Source organism: Momordica charantia (assembly GCF_013281855.1).
Source record: "Momordica charantia cultivar OHB3-1 chromosome 10 unlocalized genomic scaffold, Mcharantia_2.0 BLBB01000010.1, whole genome shotgun sequence".
NCBI classification, from domain to species: domain Eukaryota; kingdom Viridiplantae; phylum Streptophyta; class Magnoliopsida; order Cucurbitales; family Cucurbitaceae; genus Momordica; species Momordica charantia.
The window spans coordinates 7,568,607-7,583,395 of NW_028275158.1; the positions used below are offsets into that span (position 1 = coordinate 7,568,607).

Below are 14,789 nucleotides of genomic sequence, written 5' to 3' on the forward strand. Positions count from 1 at the left end.
TTTTTTTTTACATTTTTTAATTTTGATTGGGTATTTCATAGTTCAATTTGACATTTATGTGTTTTTAGTTTTTTTTGGAGATAGAATGTATGTAGTTGATCATGAATATTTTGTTAGTTTGATTTTATTGGGTTCATTTATTTTAATTTTAATTTTAAGGATATGTTTAAATATTGAACTATTTATTTAAATTTAAGTTTTAATTCAATAGAATTTAAAACAAGATTAAAATGGAGAAAAGTATACCGTTATAAATAAAAGCAAAAAGAACTTTATGTTATGATTATATATGTTTCTATAAATTTTGTATTTAATCAACTAAAAACAAAGTATTTTCTATTAAGTGAACGAACAAATGAAGGATTTTCTATTAATAAGTTAATGATGAAGTTATGATCAAATTTTAAAAAGTCCGTTTAATTATTATTTCATTTTTAGTTTTATATTTTTGAAAATTAAACTGGTAAATACTATCTTCACTAATGTATTACTTTGTTTTGCTATTTTTGTAAATATTTTCAAAATCTAAATTAAAATTTGAAAACTAAATAAAATATTATTTTTATTATGTCTTTAATAAATATGAAATGTAGCAAACAAGTATAAAATTCAAATAAAATTTAAATTATTTAAAAAAATGAAATAGAGAAAAGGAAAAGAAAATGTTTGAATGAGAAATGGGCGCGTGAGGTCACGCGGCAGATGTAAGCGAGTGAAGAGGAAAGAGAACAAAAGCACGTGCAAAAGCTGAGGTAAGACTGGTCAACACTTTGACTCATTTGTTTGAGAGTGCGTTTTTGCTTTACTTCTCTATCTCTCTTCCTCAAATTTTCCGCATTTATAACTTTTTTTTTATTATGTTTGATTTTTATTTTGTTCTAAATCACATGATTTTATTATCTTCCCTAAAATTTTAAAAATCCAATTTTAAAATTTAATGAGATTTAAAACTTGAATTTGGTTCTTATCGAACTATTTTTTTAGGGAAATATATCTGTTTCCCTTCATTTTTAACTCAAATCCAAATTTTAATAGAGGTAGTTAATCCGTCTAAAATTAAAAAAAAAATATTACCATATAAATAGAAAACAGTTCATATATTTAATAGAATAATCACATTGATTATTCGTGAAACTATACGAACTAAATTTAAACTTTTAAAATAATAGAAATTTTATTAGAATTAAATATAAATTACAAGAATTCGATTTAAATGTTTTAGGGGAATAAATTGAAAGTTAGACCTAAAATAACTAATATTTTAAAAAAATAATTTTTATTTTATCCATTAGTTTTCCATTACTTGTTTAAAGGATGAATTGTTTATTTTCGAATTTTTAAATTTATTTTAAGCTTAAACTTAATATTAGTTTTAAAACTTTTTTTAGTTAACAATTACCGGGTACGTCAGTCACAAAACTATATTGGTATAGGCTATTAGTTTTTATCCTTTATCCTTTATCCTTATCTAAGTTGAAATCTTAAATTTTTATTTTACATATTTTTTTTATAGAAAATTAAATCAAAACTGAACGAGCTTTATGAACATTTACATATTTATTGAATTCGTATTAAACCTTTTTAGTAGAATGGGAGAGGAACCTTGAACAATCAATAATTAAATACTTTTTAATAGATGTGGGGATTTTAATCATCGACTTCAAAGAAACGAATAAATATCTTTACCATGTTGGCCGTGAATAATCTGTGATTTTCAAATATCTAAATAATAATACATAATACATCACTAACAAAGAAGAGTTATAACAATTTTGTTCTTTTCAACTTACTAAATTTGGACCATTATAGTTCACTCTGAAAAAATCAAGATATTTTAGTTTGACTATTATATTATAAATATTTAGAATGCCACTATTTAATTTTCAATTACGCTTTCTTGAAAAAAAAAAAAAAAAAGTTTTGATGAGAAAGGAGCTCTATGTTGGCAAATTTAATTTTTTAAAAATATCCACACACAAAAATAAAATATCATCTTTACCCCCTCCCCTATTTACTTCCAAGTCAATTTTAACCTTAAACATTATATTTTATCAAATTAAATATTGAACTATAATAAGTCTATAGTTCTAAATATCCATCGACACGTCGACATTTCCATCGACATATCCATGATTTTATACATGAGGGGTAAATCGATACTTCCATCATAGTACAAAAAAATAGATAAAATATGAAAAATATCAACAAAATATCACTAATATATATAATTATTTTTAACTAATTTAAAAAAAGGAAAATGTGTATTTGTTAATTTTAAATATTTGTTTACGATTATTTTAATTTTTCTAGCTTTTATAGAAATATCTATCGACATTGATATTTTATCAATATTTCCATGAAATTGAGACATCGGCATTTCCATCAACATCGACATTTAAAACTTTGATGGCAAGTAGTATATCCTCAAAACTAAACTAGAAAGTTGCCACAAATCAACCAAAAAATCATTCAAAAGTCAAACTAATGAAACTCAAACCAAACCCGAGCATAATTCAACAAATTTAGGCATCAGTTTTTGACCAAGAGGTCGTAAGTTCAAATCCACACCCTCACTTATTGTACTAAAAAAAGAAACTAATTAAATACTCAAATGTCGTTGAAATGTTTAAGCTCAATTATGAAGATACTCGAGTCAAATCCAGCCATACAACCAAATGAAAGAAATGCTCAAACTCAAGAACAAAACGTTTGAGCCAACTAATTAAAAGTATCTAACATAATTGAAAGAATCAATACACGAAAAAATAGTCTTGAACTACAAGAACATCCCTGAAGAATTAAAAAAAATCTGGAAATTAACTAATTGAGGGTATTAATTATACTAGTTATTTAAGTATTAAGATTTAAATTGCATCATTTATTCAACTGCATGATTTAAATTGATAAAGGTGGAAGTTAGAAGTTAAAATGGACTATAGGGTTCCTAAAAATTTCTTATATATACACATATACATATTGATTTATGGCATTTTAATATAATAGAAATTATAAGCAGCAAGATTTTATTCTATCATTGCAATAATAATAGATCTTTTAATTTTTTTTGTATAAATATAGCACTCAATAATTATTCAATCCCGTTTGATAATTATTGAAAATCTATTATTGAGTAGCATTCAATAATATTAAAAACTACATCACGATTTTGTTATCTTTAAATTTACGATGATCATACTTGTTATGTATAAAATTTTTCATTTTTCATTTTTCAATTGACCCTAAAATAAAATTACTTACAAAAAAAAAAGAGTGTTTAGGCAAGGATTTGGTCAAACTTCAGTCAAGCTCGAACTCTATCCTCGCTCCGACCTGAAGGGAAGACCTGCACAAGAGGGCAAAATCTCTGATGCTTAAGTCAGTAAGTGACTCATCGAACCCGAACGCTTTTGCTCGTATCGATAACTTAATAGTGGAAATAATGACGAAGTCGTCCACTTCGTAAGATTCCGAGGCAGAGCTGCATGGAATTTTATTTGGGAGCATTCCCTTCAACGAAACACCGTCCTCCACGTGACGATTTAGTTTCCATCCCCGACACAGAGAGAGAATATGTAAATTTTCAATTTTAATACACCAAAAACTTTCAATGTATGGTTAGTTACTAATAATCAACCATTCGGAAATTAGGTAATTTATAATGAAGTTTCATAGGTTTTCAATTTTTATGGGATTCAGTTATTAGACCAGTAGGGAAGGTTACTTGTGCTCTTAGAACTATGCTTAAGTTGAACTGGGAAAATAATTTTTTTGGTTCTTTTTCTTTAAAAGATTAAATAAAAAGTATAAGTTTTATAGGAAAACTAATTTTTATTAATTAAATATTCAAGGTTTTTAGGTTATATTTACTATACAATCAAATAAATATTTTTATTCACGTTTTGAAAAAAAAAAACTAGAATAATAATAAGAAACAAGAAACACTGTTTCGTTGTTTTCAAAATTTCTACGCAACAAAAAAATCAAAACAGTTTTATTTCTGAAAACAAAAAATCATGCATGATTCTTGAGAAAAAGCATTTTTGAAAGCACTTTCAACACAAATTGGGTCCTCTCTCCCCATTCTCTAAGGGCTTTTTTATGCTTTTTCAAACAAAGCATTCCAAAATACCTCCAAGAAAAGAAAGGAAAAGAAAACTTTTGTGAATTCAAAAACACTGCCCATCACATAACTGCTCAAAATTACCACACAGTTTTCAAATCCTTATACTGGTCAACCTTTCTTTGCTTCTAAATCCAATTTTTTTACTTTAGTCTCTAAATTTTGGACAAGTATTCAAAACCACATCAACGAAAATGGTTGAAATAGTTTTACACGAAAAGCTTAAAAGACTAAAAATGTTACAAAGTTGAGAGACTAAAGTAGAACCGTTTAATAGTCTAGAAAGCACTGCTTATCAATATTATTGCATTTTTTCTCTATACGACTTTCAAATCTTTGTGCTTCAAACTTTCAGTAATTCTGATATAGACTCTTTATTTATACAAGTAATCAAGTAATTTATGACACTGCTCAACTAACAGAAGGGTTATCTTTTTTCCTTCCTTTTTTTTTGTGAATTTTTGTACAAGAAATGTAAAGGGAAGAGCCCAATTGAGAGCAATGAATGCATTAAATCGATCAGATCTGTAAAACATGGCAGAAAATGTGGAAATATAGTTAGTGAAAAATTAACTACGGGAGAGATTAAAATAAAATATTTAAAATATCGAGACTAAAATCAGATATTTGAAAGCTTAGGAGCCAAAATGAAATAAAACTAAAACTTCATCGATCAAAATAGGATTCAGACCTATGTGTCTATATGTATATATATAGAGTATGCAAAATATACGTTTTATTCCATAATCTTTGGGTATTTTCTTCAATTTAATCCCTATTTAAAAGAGTTTGAATTTTAATCTCTTATATTTTAAATTAGTTTATGATAAACTTGCACAACATATACTTAGTGAGTTGGCTAAAATTTAATGGAAGAATGAGGCCATCTAAGATTGAAACTTCGACCTTTTTCTTTTCTTGGTTTGGTCTATAGTTTTCTCTCAAGTCATCTCAGGTAAGATTATCATAAGCTAATTTTAACATCCACTAACAAGAAAAACATAATTGAAAAATGTTAAACCATAACAAACTAAGTTTAAAACGACAGGAAATAGGAATTAGTAACTAAATTAAATAGACGCCCGAACATTTAAAACATATAGTAGCCGAGATATATATATATATATATAAGTTGTTGCGTTTCATTTAGAGCAGAAATGAAGATATGGTTACCTCTTTATGAACTGTCGCGAATCAAATTGGTTGGCTCACTCAAAACATAGTTGGGCAGTTCATATTTTGCGCCTGAGGATAAAATAATATTGATGATTGAACTAAGATAGCATATGATAATAATAATTTCTTAAATGAGGAAATGATAAGGACCTCTCTCATCGTAACAGACCGTCAAATCTGCATTTTGAACAATGACCCCAGCGCTGTCGATAATTGCTTGCGCAAGAGATGGTTCAGCTTCAGCAGCTGCCCGTAGTGCATCCCAAATCTCTGGAATCAACCAAAAACAGTTAGTAAAATTTTCATTGAAATATTCTGAGATGAGTTTAAAGTGAGCAAAATTCTTGGATTCCCATTTTTAGAAGTTTTTCTCACTTCCAAATCGTCTCAGAATCTTTCATGGTCTTCGACACAATTTTCAGATCACGACTGTTTGGCCTAAATCTTTATTTTATTTATTTATTTATTTGAGGGTGGGGTTTGAACCTCCGCTCCCAGAGGACTGAATATTTAGTACTCACACGTTTCTCAAGATTTGTCTTTTAGAAGGAATCTCAAGGTTTCTGATCTTTATTACTCTTATAAATCGGAGAGTTTAGGGTAAGGATCCTAGTGGCTTTTTTTCTTGTAAATCCTACTGTGTTTAGAATATTCTCCTTCACTACTTTTCTTTGATCCTCTCTGTTTTTCTCGATTTAGAATCCTGCCTTCCAAATTCAGATTTTTAGGCCTCGACTTTCAGAAAAACTAAATACTTGTGCCCTCTCATTATACAATGGCATAACAGTCAGTTGTGGGGGACAGTGAAAGTAGAAAGTTTCATAAAAATAAGACTGCTAATGCCTTATGAGGGAAAATAAATTTAAACAAGGGAGGACACTTCAAAATTTTCTGGCAATTCCCAATGGCTTTCATTAAGATCTTGATTTGGAAACATCAATTTGGAATCAACATAAAAATAGGAAACCTTATCTCTCCAAATTGAAGAACTTAATCTAATAGGAAATAGGAAAAAAAAATGTAAGGATCCTAGATATTGGAAATAAATCCAATAATTGTTCCTATACGCGTGTCATGTTTGTAACATATCATTGTCATTTACAAGAGGATAATTCATCCAGACCCTTGATCCCCTGCAACTACCGTAGTCTCCCTTTTCCATGGATGATCAGTCATCTATCCTTAGTTTTACATTTTTCCTCAAGAAAGAAAAGTGGATTTCGACATCAGAAATCACGAGATGCTTCCTGGGTAAGATATAATATTGCAGACCTATTCCTAATTAATTAAACTCTTAGTAATTTCTGCGATCAGGTAACCTTAAATCACAAAGACTTTAACACTGGCAAAAATATGTTAGAGACAGGACTACCATTTCGGCCACCATAGTGGGGTGCAGTGTCCCAAAATTCATCCCGCAGTTGCATGAGCTGAGACCTTGTAATTGGCTGAGGATGCTTCCAAGGTTTTGGCTTGCGTATCCTCTTTGTGGATCCTAAATAAAGAAGCAGTTTCAGTCATATGTTAATGTCTTGGATGAAGTATAAACCAACAACACTAGATTCAGGCCTGGCAGCATTGGTAACAAAGGGTGGCCTTGTAAAGTTCAACTAAAATTATAACCTCCAGTACTTCGAACATTGAAGAATTAGAAAACTTCATCCTAAAATTTTTCTATTTTCTCTTTCCTTCCCTTTTCTCTTTTGCAGTGCTTCCTTTCCATTTCAGTATCCCCATAAGAGTTTTGTTCCCATTTTAAGCCAATGGCTATTACCTTTGACATTCTGAAGATATCTAGAAAAGAGTCGAAAGACAACTAACATTCCACAAATTAGCATGTCCTAACTTCTAAACGCAGCATAGCATCAACAAAATTTCAGTATAAAAGCAGAAATATGAGATATCTGACCATCTTTTGTTAGTTTAAATTTTTATTCATACATATGCTAATATTACACCCTCAACTAATCAATCAAATTCTTTGAATACGATACGGCAAGAAGTTTTCAGGCACAAATATGCCAAGATTCCAACTGCAATCCTCGATAATTTCGTTCTAAAAGAATCAATCCCTAGTGGAATTTGAATCACCAGCAGAAAATGTAACTGAGTTCGTTTTCCTGACAACAACAATGTCAACAAACCAGCGAGAAGTAACTTTAAGCAACCTTCAGAAATCCGTCCTTCTCAAAACAAATAAAGAATTTCCTCACACTAACTTAATCATCCGAGTTCGAGAACTTCTTATCCTAATGAACGCACTACTACTAAACCACAAGTGAAGTTCAAGAATCTCGAACCAAAGCACACCATCAAGAAACGTCATAACCGCAGAAAGAATATCGAGAAAACAGCCGCAACAAATTAAAAACTACCAAACCAACTTGCATTGATAATCACCTAATACTCCCCGTATCCAAGCCAGCAGCCGAACATACAACAAAAATCTCTCCAAGAATCAAAAAGAGGAAATACAGAAGTGAAGAAACCTCACCGTCTCCGTTGGTCCGCGACGATCCAGCACATCCCATTGCGCTTCTCTTCAACGCACGGCTCAATTCACAGGAGGAAGATGGAGAGCCGGAGAAAAGCGTTGGAACTCCGTGGAGAGTTGAAATGGAAGAATTTTTCAGTGGAGCAGAGGAAGAAGCTTTTATAGAGGAGGAGGAAGAAGAAGAAGCTCCGGCGAATATTGAATTTAAGTAAATAAAATAATTAGTTAATAATTAATATGAATATTATATATTATATTATAATAAAATTAGAATTATCCGTAAATTTATGGGATTAAAATAGTTCAGGCTGTGACTGCGGTAGTTGGCTGTCACGTTTCTTGAAGGTGCGTCGGAGCTTTTATAACTTTATTTCTTTATTATTTCCCCTTTTTATCCATCCGTTGAAACGTGAATTTATTTAATATTCATTTTTTTCGTTTGCTTCAAGTATAGGTTAATTAAAATTATCCATAAATTATAAGTGTGTTATCGGTAGTTTTAGAAGTTTCGATTTAATTTCTATGGCATATTTAAACTTTACAAATCGTCTCTAAAGTATTTTACCTACTCGAGAAACCTACCTACTTTTTTCTATTATTTTACTGTGTCCTAAATGGTAATATAATTAGTCAAATAGAGAAGGTTAGCTTGTTGCCAAAACTCTTTTTATTATTATTATTATTATTATTATCAATATGGTGGATGGTGACCCATTGAAACTTTTGAAGTCATACGGACTAAATTAAAATCAAACTCAAATCAAATAAATCAAGTTGAAAAGTATTTCAAAAGAAAAATATCAAGTTGAAATTAGTCTTAAATTATAGGTACCAAGCTGAAACTTTGAAATTATAGAGACTCAAATTGACACTATGTCCCAGTCATATGGACCAAATGTAAATTTAACATTCATACATTTGCGGTATCCAACTTTTGTACATATTGTTTTATTTTGATTAATGGATTTTAAAACATACTAATATTCTATTTTAGTTCTTAAATTTTAAAATATATATGTATATAAAATAAGATATCTCACGTACCACGCTAACTTTGAATATTTGTAAGGATATAAATTTACTTATTAGAGGAATGAACAAAACTAGTTTGATGAAGTTCTTCACGTTGCACATTTGATAAAGTTCTTTGACTATGCAGGTCGATGGAGTCTTTGACTTGTCGCTTGATGAAGTTCTTCGGTTATGTAGTTTGATGAAGTCTTTGGCTTGTAGTAAATGAAGTTCTCCAACTTGCAACTTGATCAAATCTTCGTCTCGTTGCTTATGAATAATTTGGAATGTTTGTGAATGCTTTTGAATCTTCTGATGACTATAAATTTGAATCCTTCGAATGAGAGGATCTCCTTTATGCCCAATCTTTCGAGAGGTATATGTCAATCACTGCTAAGTTATGCTCGTCTTGGCAATAATAAATAATTTTTTAGCAAAATTTAAAGCTTAAAATATAAACTTTGAAAATTTTATAAACAAAGCAAAATAAATAACAAAAATGTAGGGATAAAAATTATGTTTTACTTCCAAAACACCACGTGTGACTTCAAACATCAAATTTCTATTAAATAATTTATAAAAGCGTATATATATTTGCCTAAAATAATTTTTACAGCATTGAAAAATTTAAAAATTAAGATCAAATTAAGTGTCGAAGTTCGTAGATCAAAACTTCAATTTCCAAAAGATAAAACATTTTTTAAGTACAAGTATTACAATATTTGAAGTAAATAATCTTTTTCGATAAATCTTTATTATTACAAAAACTTTAAAATCAATGAACAATTTTATGTAATATCAAAAGAAACTTAGTTAAGAGTAACTACAGTTTCATTTAATGACAGAGACGTAAAACTAGCTTATAAAATCAAATTTAAAAAACTTATTTATTTTATACGACTTAAATGTATTAACTTACTTGATTGTATACTACTAAACATCAACCTCATAAAAAATTACTGTTTTTAATCCATATATCATCATTATTTTGATATTTAGTAATCGTGAAGACTTAATCAAAAAACTTTAATACATTAGGGATTGAATTGAAACTTTTAAAAGATGTTGGGTTGAAAAGAATCCAAACGTTAGAGATAAAAATATATATTTAGCTCGAATACTAGATTTTCTTACCAAAAATTCAGGTCACACATCTATAACATAGGAAATAACAAATAATACTAAGATTCTCATGTCAAGAAAATCAAACAAATAAAACAAGAACAAGAACAAAGAGAGAAAAAAAAAAAAAAAAAAAGAGGAAGCTTTATCACCTTACATTCAACTTTTATATATACTTTTTTTTTCTCCAGAGTTTTGAAAAGTTGAGGCTTCTGAAAGCAGATGAAATTAACATAAATAAGCATTTGTATATGAATACCTCATATATCTTCCTAACAAAATGATCATTCTATAACTTGTGTGAGCTAAGTTGAACACAGATGAACTTACAAATACTTCGAGTTACGAAATCTTACAGGAACAAAGAATAATACATCGATATCTGGCGATATCCGAGCTCATTTTGAGTTGCTTGCAATGGCGAGTCCCTGTCCAAGTCAGGGTCGAAATCATGCGGACTGGAGAGGAGTTGAAAGATTCCTGGTAATTAGAATCCAAAAGAAGTATTTGATCCGTACTGATTCCTGATATTGTAGTGTTCATACTTTGAATTGTCGTAATCGACTGGCTTCATCTCCACAGGCCTCGGCTCGGATCCTACAGCTCCGTAACTGATCTCTGCACTTTTCTCGCGCTGGCGGTGTCGTGGTCTTTCCTTTTGGCTCTTGGACCTGCTATAAGGAGGAGGCATCTCACCTGAACCGTAAAAATCGGCATATTCTTGACGTTTTGAGGATCGGTGCTTGCTTTGCAGTGAGGGATCTTTGAAACTACTTGATTTGAGCTTTGGAGGCTTCATCACTTCAGGAAAGTTAACACTTGCATTGGCTATATTAGATTGAGATTGTCTCGTTTCAGTCAGAGGGACAGGAGTTCTTTGCATTTGAACAGATGGCCGTTTGGGTTTGGGTTCGTCTTCGGGCATCCTGAGAGAATCTTTCAATGGGGTCAGGCCTTTTCGTGTGTTACGAGCTCTGAAGCGGGTGGAAACAACAGAAAGGAAAATGCTAGCCACAGATTCAAGAGCCAGTTTGGACAGATCAACGACAAGCTGTCCAAAAGACGGCCATCCCGGTTCCTCCTTAATACCATCCATAACCGGCATCGATTCTTCCTTGTTTGGTTTTTCTTTAAACTCAGTTTCTGAAGGAGAATACTGCACCAAACAAGACCACAATTCATAAGGCCAAGCAAATGGTACAAATTCGGAAGTATAATCAAGGAGTTCTTGGTTGAACTCGAAGGAAAATGACTCGAGTTTTCATAACCCGCTTGATACCCATTTTGTTATTAGTTTTCTGTTTCCAAAAACTTCATCTCCAAGTGCTACAAATAGTGAAATCATTTTATACTTGTTCGAGCAATCTCTGCGTATGGTGATGGAACAATTATGGTATTCTAAACTTTCTAGCAAACCAGTTAAACAGTAAATAGATTAAATGAAAACTTACTGTCTGAGACACGTTCGACGTTCCGAAGCCATGTTGAAGCATATATGTTGCGTATCCCGCCAAAACAGCACCGACAATCATAAGAACATCTGGGGACAAAAGTAAAAGACAGTAAGGAACTGAATACCCTTCATAGTAACATTGTTTGTTTATCACAGATCCACAACCAAGACACCAAACATCAGCGGAGAGACGATATTCGTTATCGTGATTAACAAAAGACGAAGCAATAAACGGCATCCTTATTTAAAATTTACGCATGGTTTTAACATACCAGTGTTTGAAATTGGACTGTCAGCAGAAAAAGTGATGCTTCAGAAATGAAAGAAACACAACACAAGGGAGATGTTCCATACCACTATTGGAAATTGAACTGTCTTGATATTCACAGTCCTCCTGATTGAGAGATATTTGCCGAATCGCAGCATTTCCTCGATCAATAACTAACAAGGAACAAGTAGGGCGGATATACATTACATCAAAATCGTTCGAGAACTTGGCATCTTCGCCGGGTCCATCTCTGTAGCCTGCAACATTTGACTTTCCCCCGGCAATGGTCGTCACACCTACAAAAGAATTTTATTATAATATGCTCCTTTATATATAACCACGAATCACACATAAAATTTTCTCTTAAATTCTTCAAATCAAGTATTGTGAGCCATTAAAATGTAGAACATTCAACACCAATCCCAAAAGATAACAAGTCCTTATGAGTCACAAAATTAATCTATACAATAACAGGTTCATTTATTATTTAGATTAACTTTTAAATTTATTTTTGAACTTTGAGCATTTTATCGATTTACATTGGATTATACTTCTATTTAGTAATTGTCACTAAAACTGTTCATGAAATGCTAACGTGGCATGCGAGCTTATTAAACTGTCTACCACATCTCGTCGACTCAACCAAAATTTATCTAATAGACATGTCACATTAGCCTTCTGGTAACGGAATTAACGATAAAGACTAAATAAAAGTATCATCTAAAATCCAAGGACGTAATTGAAGCTCTCTAAAATTTCAAGACTAAATAGACAACGTTCAGAGTTCTTGAACTAAATTTATAACTTAAACTATTATCTAATAAATCAAAAGGAACATGCATCTACTACCAGCATCTCCGATCTTTCTGATGGCCAAATTCGAGATATCAGCAACATACACGTTCCCTTTATCATCCATGGTTACACCTTTTGGATGATTAAAACGAGCATCATTTGGTTTTCCATCGACATGTCCCGTGTGGCTTTGAAATGATCCAGCAACCAGTCTTGCTCTAGTATCTGTGAAGACAAATTACAACAACAGAAGCAGAAAAATGGAATGAAGATTGCAACTCATTAATGAAAAAAAAAAAACCAAAGATTTAGAATCAACAGAAAGGAACCACCACCACACACATAACCTTTCACTTTTTACTTTTTCAGATAAAAGAACAAATAACGTATTCTTTTGGCATTAAATCGAAACTCCTGTAACAAGAAACTAAACCGAGTTGTATTAGATAGCATCTTATCGTGATGAATTCTGTTTGAACATTATGAATCAGGCAAGGGACAACTCTCAACACTTAATGCTGCAAGTTAAAATATAGCCGACCATTTTTTATACAAAGGATTATGTATGGAGAAAGAAAAGATTATGGTAATGATGAGATAAACCGCATTGTACATTTGGAAAATGGAGGGGTAATGTTCACAATATTGCTATTAACTGAAGCATTGACGAAAAGTTCACCCTCCTTCGAGTCGAGCTGAACACTAATATGCTGCTAGTTCAAATCTAGGTTACCATATTCAATACAAACGATTACAAATGGAGAAAAATTTATGGGAACGAGGTCGTACATTTGGATAATGGAGGGGTAATCTTCACAATATTGCTATTAACCGAATCAACGACGAAAAGTTCGCCCTCCTTCGAGACATGGATCTTATGTGGGAGAACTCCAATCTCATTTCCCTCCACCACTGTCTCAACCAAGTACCCATTCTCAAATTGCAAGACATTCCCATCTGCCAAACAGAAGCTTACATCACATGAAAAGGAAATTTGATATCCACAACAAACAAATACAACCAGTGAGTACCAAACAGACTCAAATAGTTCTTTCACAACCACCTGATGGGGGGGCTTTGTTATAAGAAGACCTGGTCCATTTCACAAGAGAAGACAAGTGTTTTATCAATGGTCCTGAGAAACAAAAAGAAAACAAAAAATTCCCACATCAAAAATAGCCAAATCACTCTTAAAAGAGAGCAGAAAACTGGCAGTGTAGGCATGTGAACACATTTTGTGCACAATTAGTGAAGGAATAAGCTAATTTGAGCAGACCCATCAGCCAAACAGATCGAAAATGAAGACGATGAAAGAAGGTACTCACCTGCAGGAGTAGCATGAACTTGGATTTGGAGAGTGAAAACGAGTGCGACTGTTATGGAAGTGACAAATGTAAACGAGTTCTTCATTGCACAATCGACAGATTGAGGCAAGTGATGAGAGAGATAGATAGAGATCTCGGAAGTTTCGGCTCAGTAATCAAAGCAGAAACCGATTTCTGCCATTTTTCTGGAGACGGGTACTGGAAGGGAGAGAATCTGAAGCAATGGAGTGTTAATTGACAAAATTGCAAAATGGGGTTATCTCTACTATACTCTTTCGGCTGCAGAAACAAACAGAAGATTCATCAGTGATGGGTCTGGTAGAAATTGAAATCTGAGTTCGTGGTGATTATTTTCCTTTTCCCACTTTCTTTTTCCTCTTCTTTTTCCCTTTTCTTTTCCCTTCTTCACCCTCCTTTCTGATTTCCACTTTTTCCCTCCTTAGCCTTACTTTCTCGGAGGAAAGCCAGCCACGGATTTTCGAAAATGTAAATAAATTTGTCATTTTTATTTCTTTTTCTTTTTTTTCACTCAAAGATTCCTGGTTAGGATTGTTATCGAAACCATATTTGTATGATCTTTGGTAGAAAATTTGAAAAATCAACTTTAAAAAAGAAGTAAGGTACTTTAAATTATTAACTGCATTCACCACTGCGCCAACACCATAGACTTCATTGTAGTGACTATGCTGAATACTGGCTAACGTTCGAGGTATTAATAATCTCTTTAAATATAAGAAGTTTAAATCTTTATCATTGTTATTACGATTTTAGTTTTTATATAGTTTAAACTTAATTTTAATTTTGTTATTATAGTTTTAAAAATTTCTAACTAGACTTCATTTCAATTTGGTACTATAGTTAAAAATAAATAATAAAAAAATTGGCCATGTAATTTTGGTTAAGCTCCAAGTTCTTCTTAAACCATGTTAAAAAAATTCACTCGTTTTGTCTTCCTTTTTAGTCAAACTAAACTATAATACTTATACAGCTAACTATTTTAAAATAATTATAATATAATGGGACAG

The 14,789-nt window shown here is 31.5% G+C and overlaps 2 protein-coding genes across 5 annotated transcripts; both read right to left on the reverse strand.

The window, feature by feature from the left end:
• Positions 1–3,074: 3,074 nt before the first annotated feature.
• On the reverse strand, positions 3,075–7,981 carry LOC111012801 (uncharacterized). Of its 3 annotated transcripts, none has more exons than XM_022287070.2 (5): positions 7,791–7,976; positions 6,669–6,791; positions 5,447–5,566; positions 5,294–5,365; positions 3,075–3,343 (listed from the first exon to the last, which is right to left on the reverse strand). In XM_022287070.2, the coding sequence occupies exons 1-4, from the start codon at positions 7,825–7,827 to the stop codon at positions 5,298–5,300; spliced, it is 348 nt and encodes a 115-aa protein (XP_022142762.2). In that variant the 5' UTR covers positions 7,828–7,976; the 3' UTR covers positions 3,075–3,343; positions 5,294–5,297. The 3 variants fall into 3 exon arrangements, with proteins under 3 accessions (XP_022142762.2, XP_087973159.1, XP_022142761.2); XM_088117033.1 differs by lacking the exon at positions 3,075–3,343 and adding an exon at positions 4,390–4,645 and having other exon boundaries at positions 5,466–5,566; positions 7,791–7,981; XM_022287069.2 differs by lacking the exon at positions 3,075–3,343 and adding an exon at positions 4,390–4,645.
• A 2,152-nt stretch (positions 7,982–10,133) lies between these two features.
• Positions 10,134–14,209, reverse strand: LOC111012893 (uncharacterized). Of its 2 annotated transcripts, none has more exons than XM_022287195.2 (7): positions 13,765–14,209; positions 13,500–13,574; positions 13,229–13,396; positions 12,494–12,664; positions 11,731–11,940; positions 11,375–11,463; positions 10,134–11,079 (listed from the first exon to the last, which is right to left on the reverse strand). In XM_022287195.2, the coding sequence occupies exons 1-7, from the start codon at positions 13,847–13,849 to the stop codon at positions 10,411–10,413; spliced, it is 1,467 nt and encodes a 488-aa protein (XP_022142887.1). In that variant the 5' UTR covers positions 13,850–14,209; the 3' UTR covers positions 10,134–10,410. The 2 variants fall into 2 exon arrangements, with proteins under 2 accessions (XP_022142887.1, XP_022142888.1); XM_022287196.2 differs by having other exon boundaries at positions 13,503–13,574; positions 13,765–14,208.
• Between the last annotated feature and the right edge of the window lie 580 nt (positions 14,210–14,789).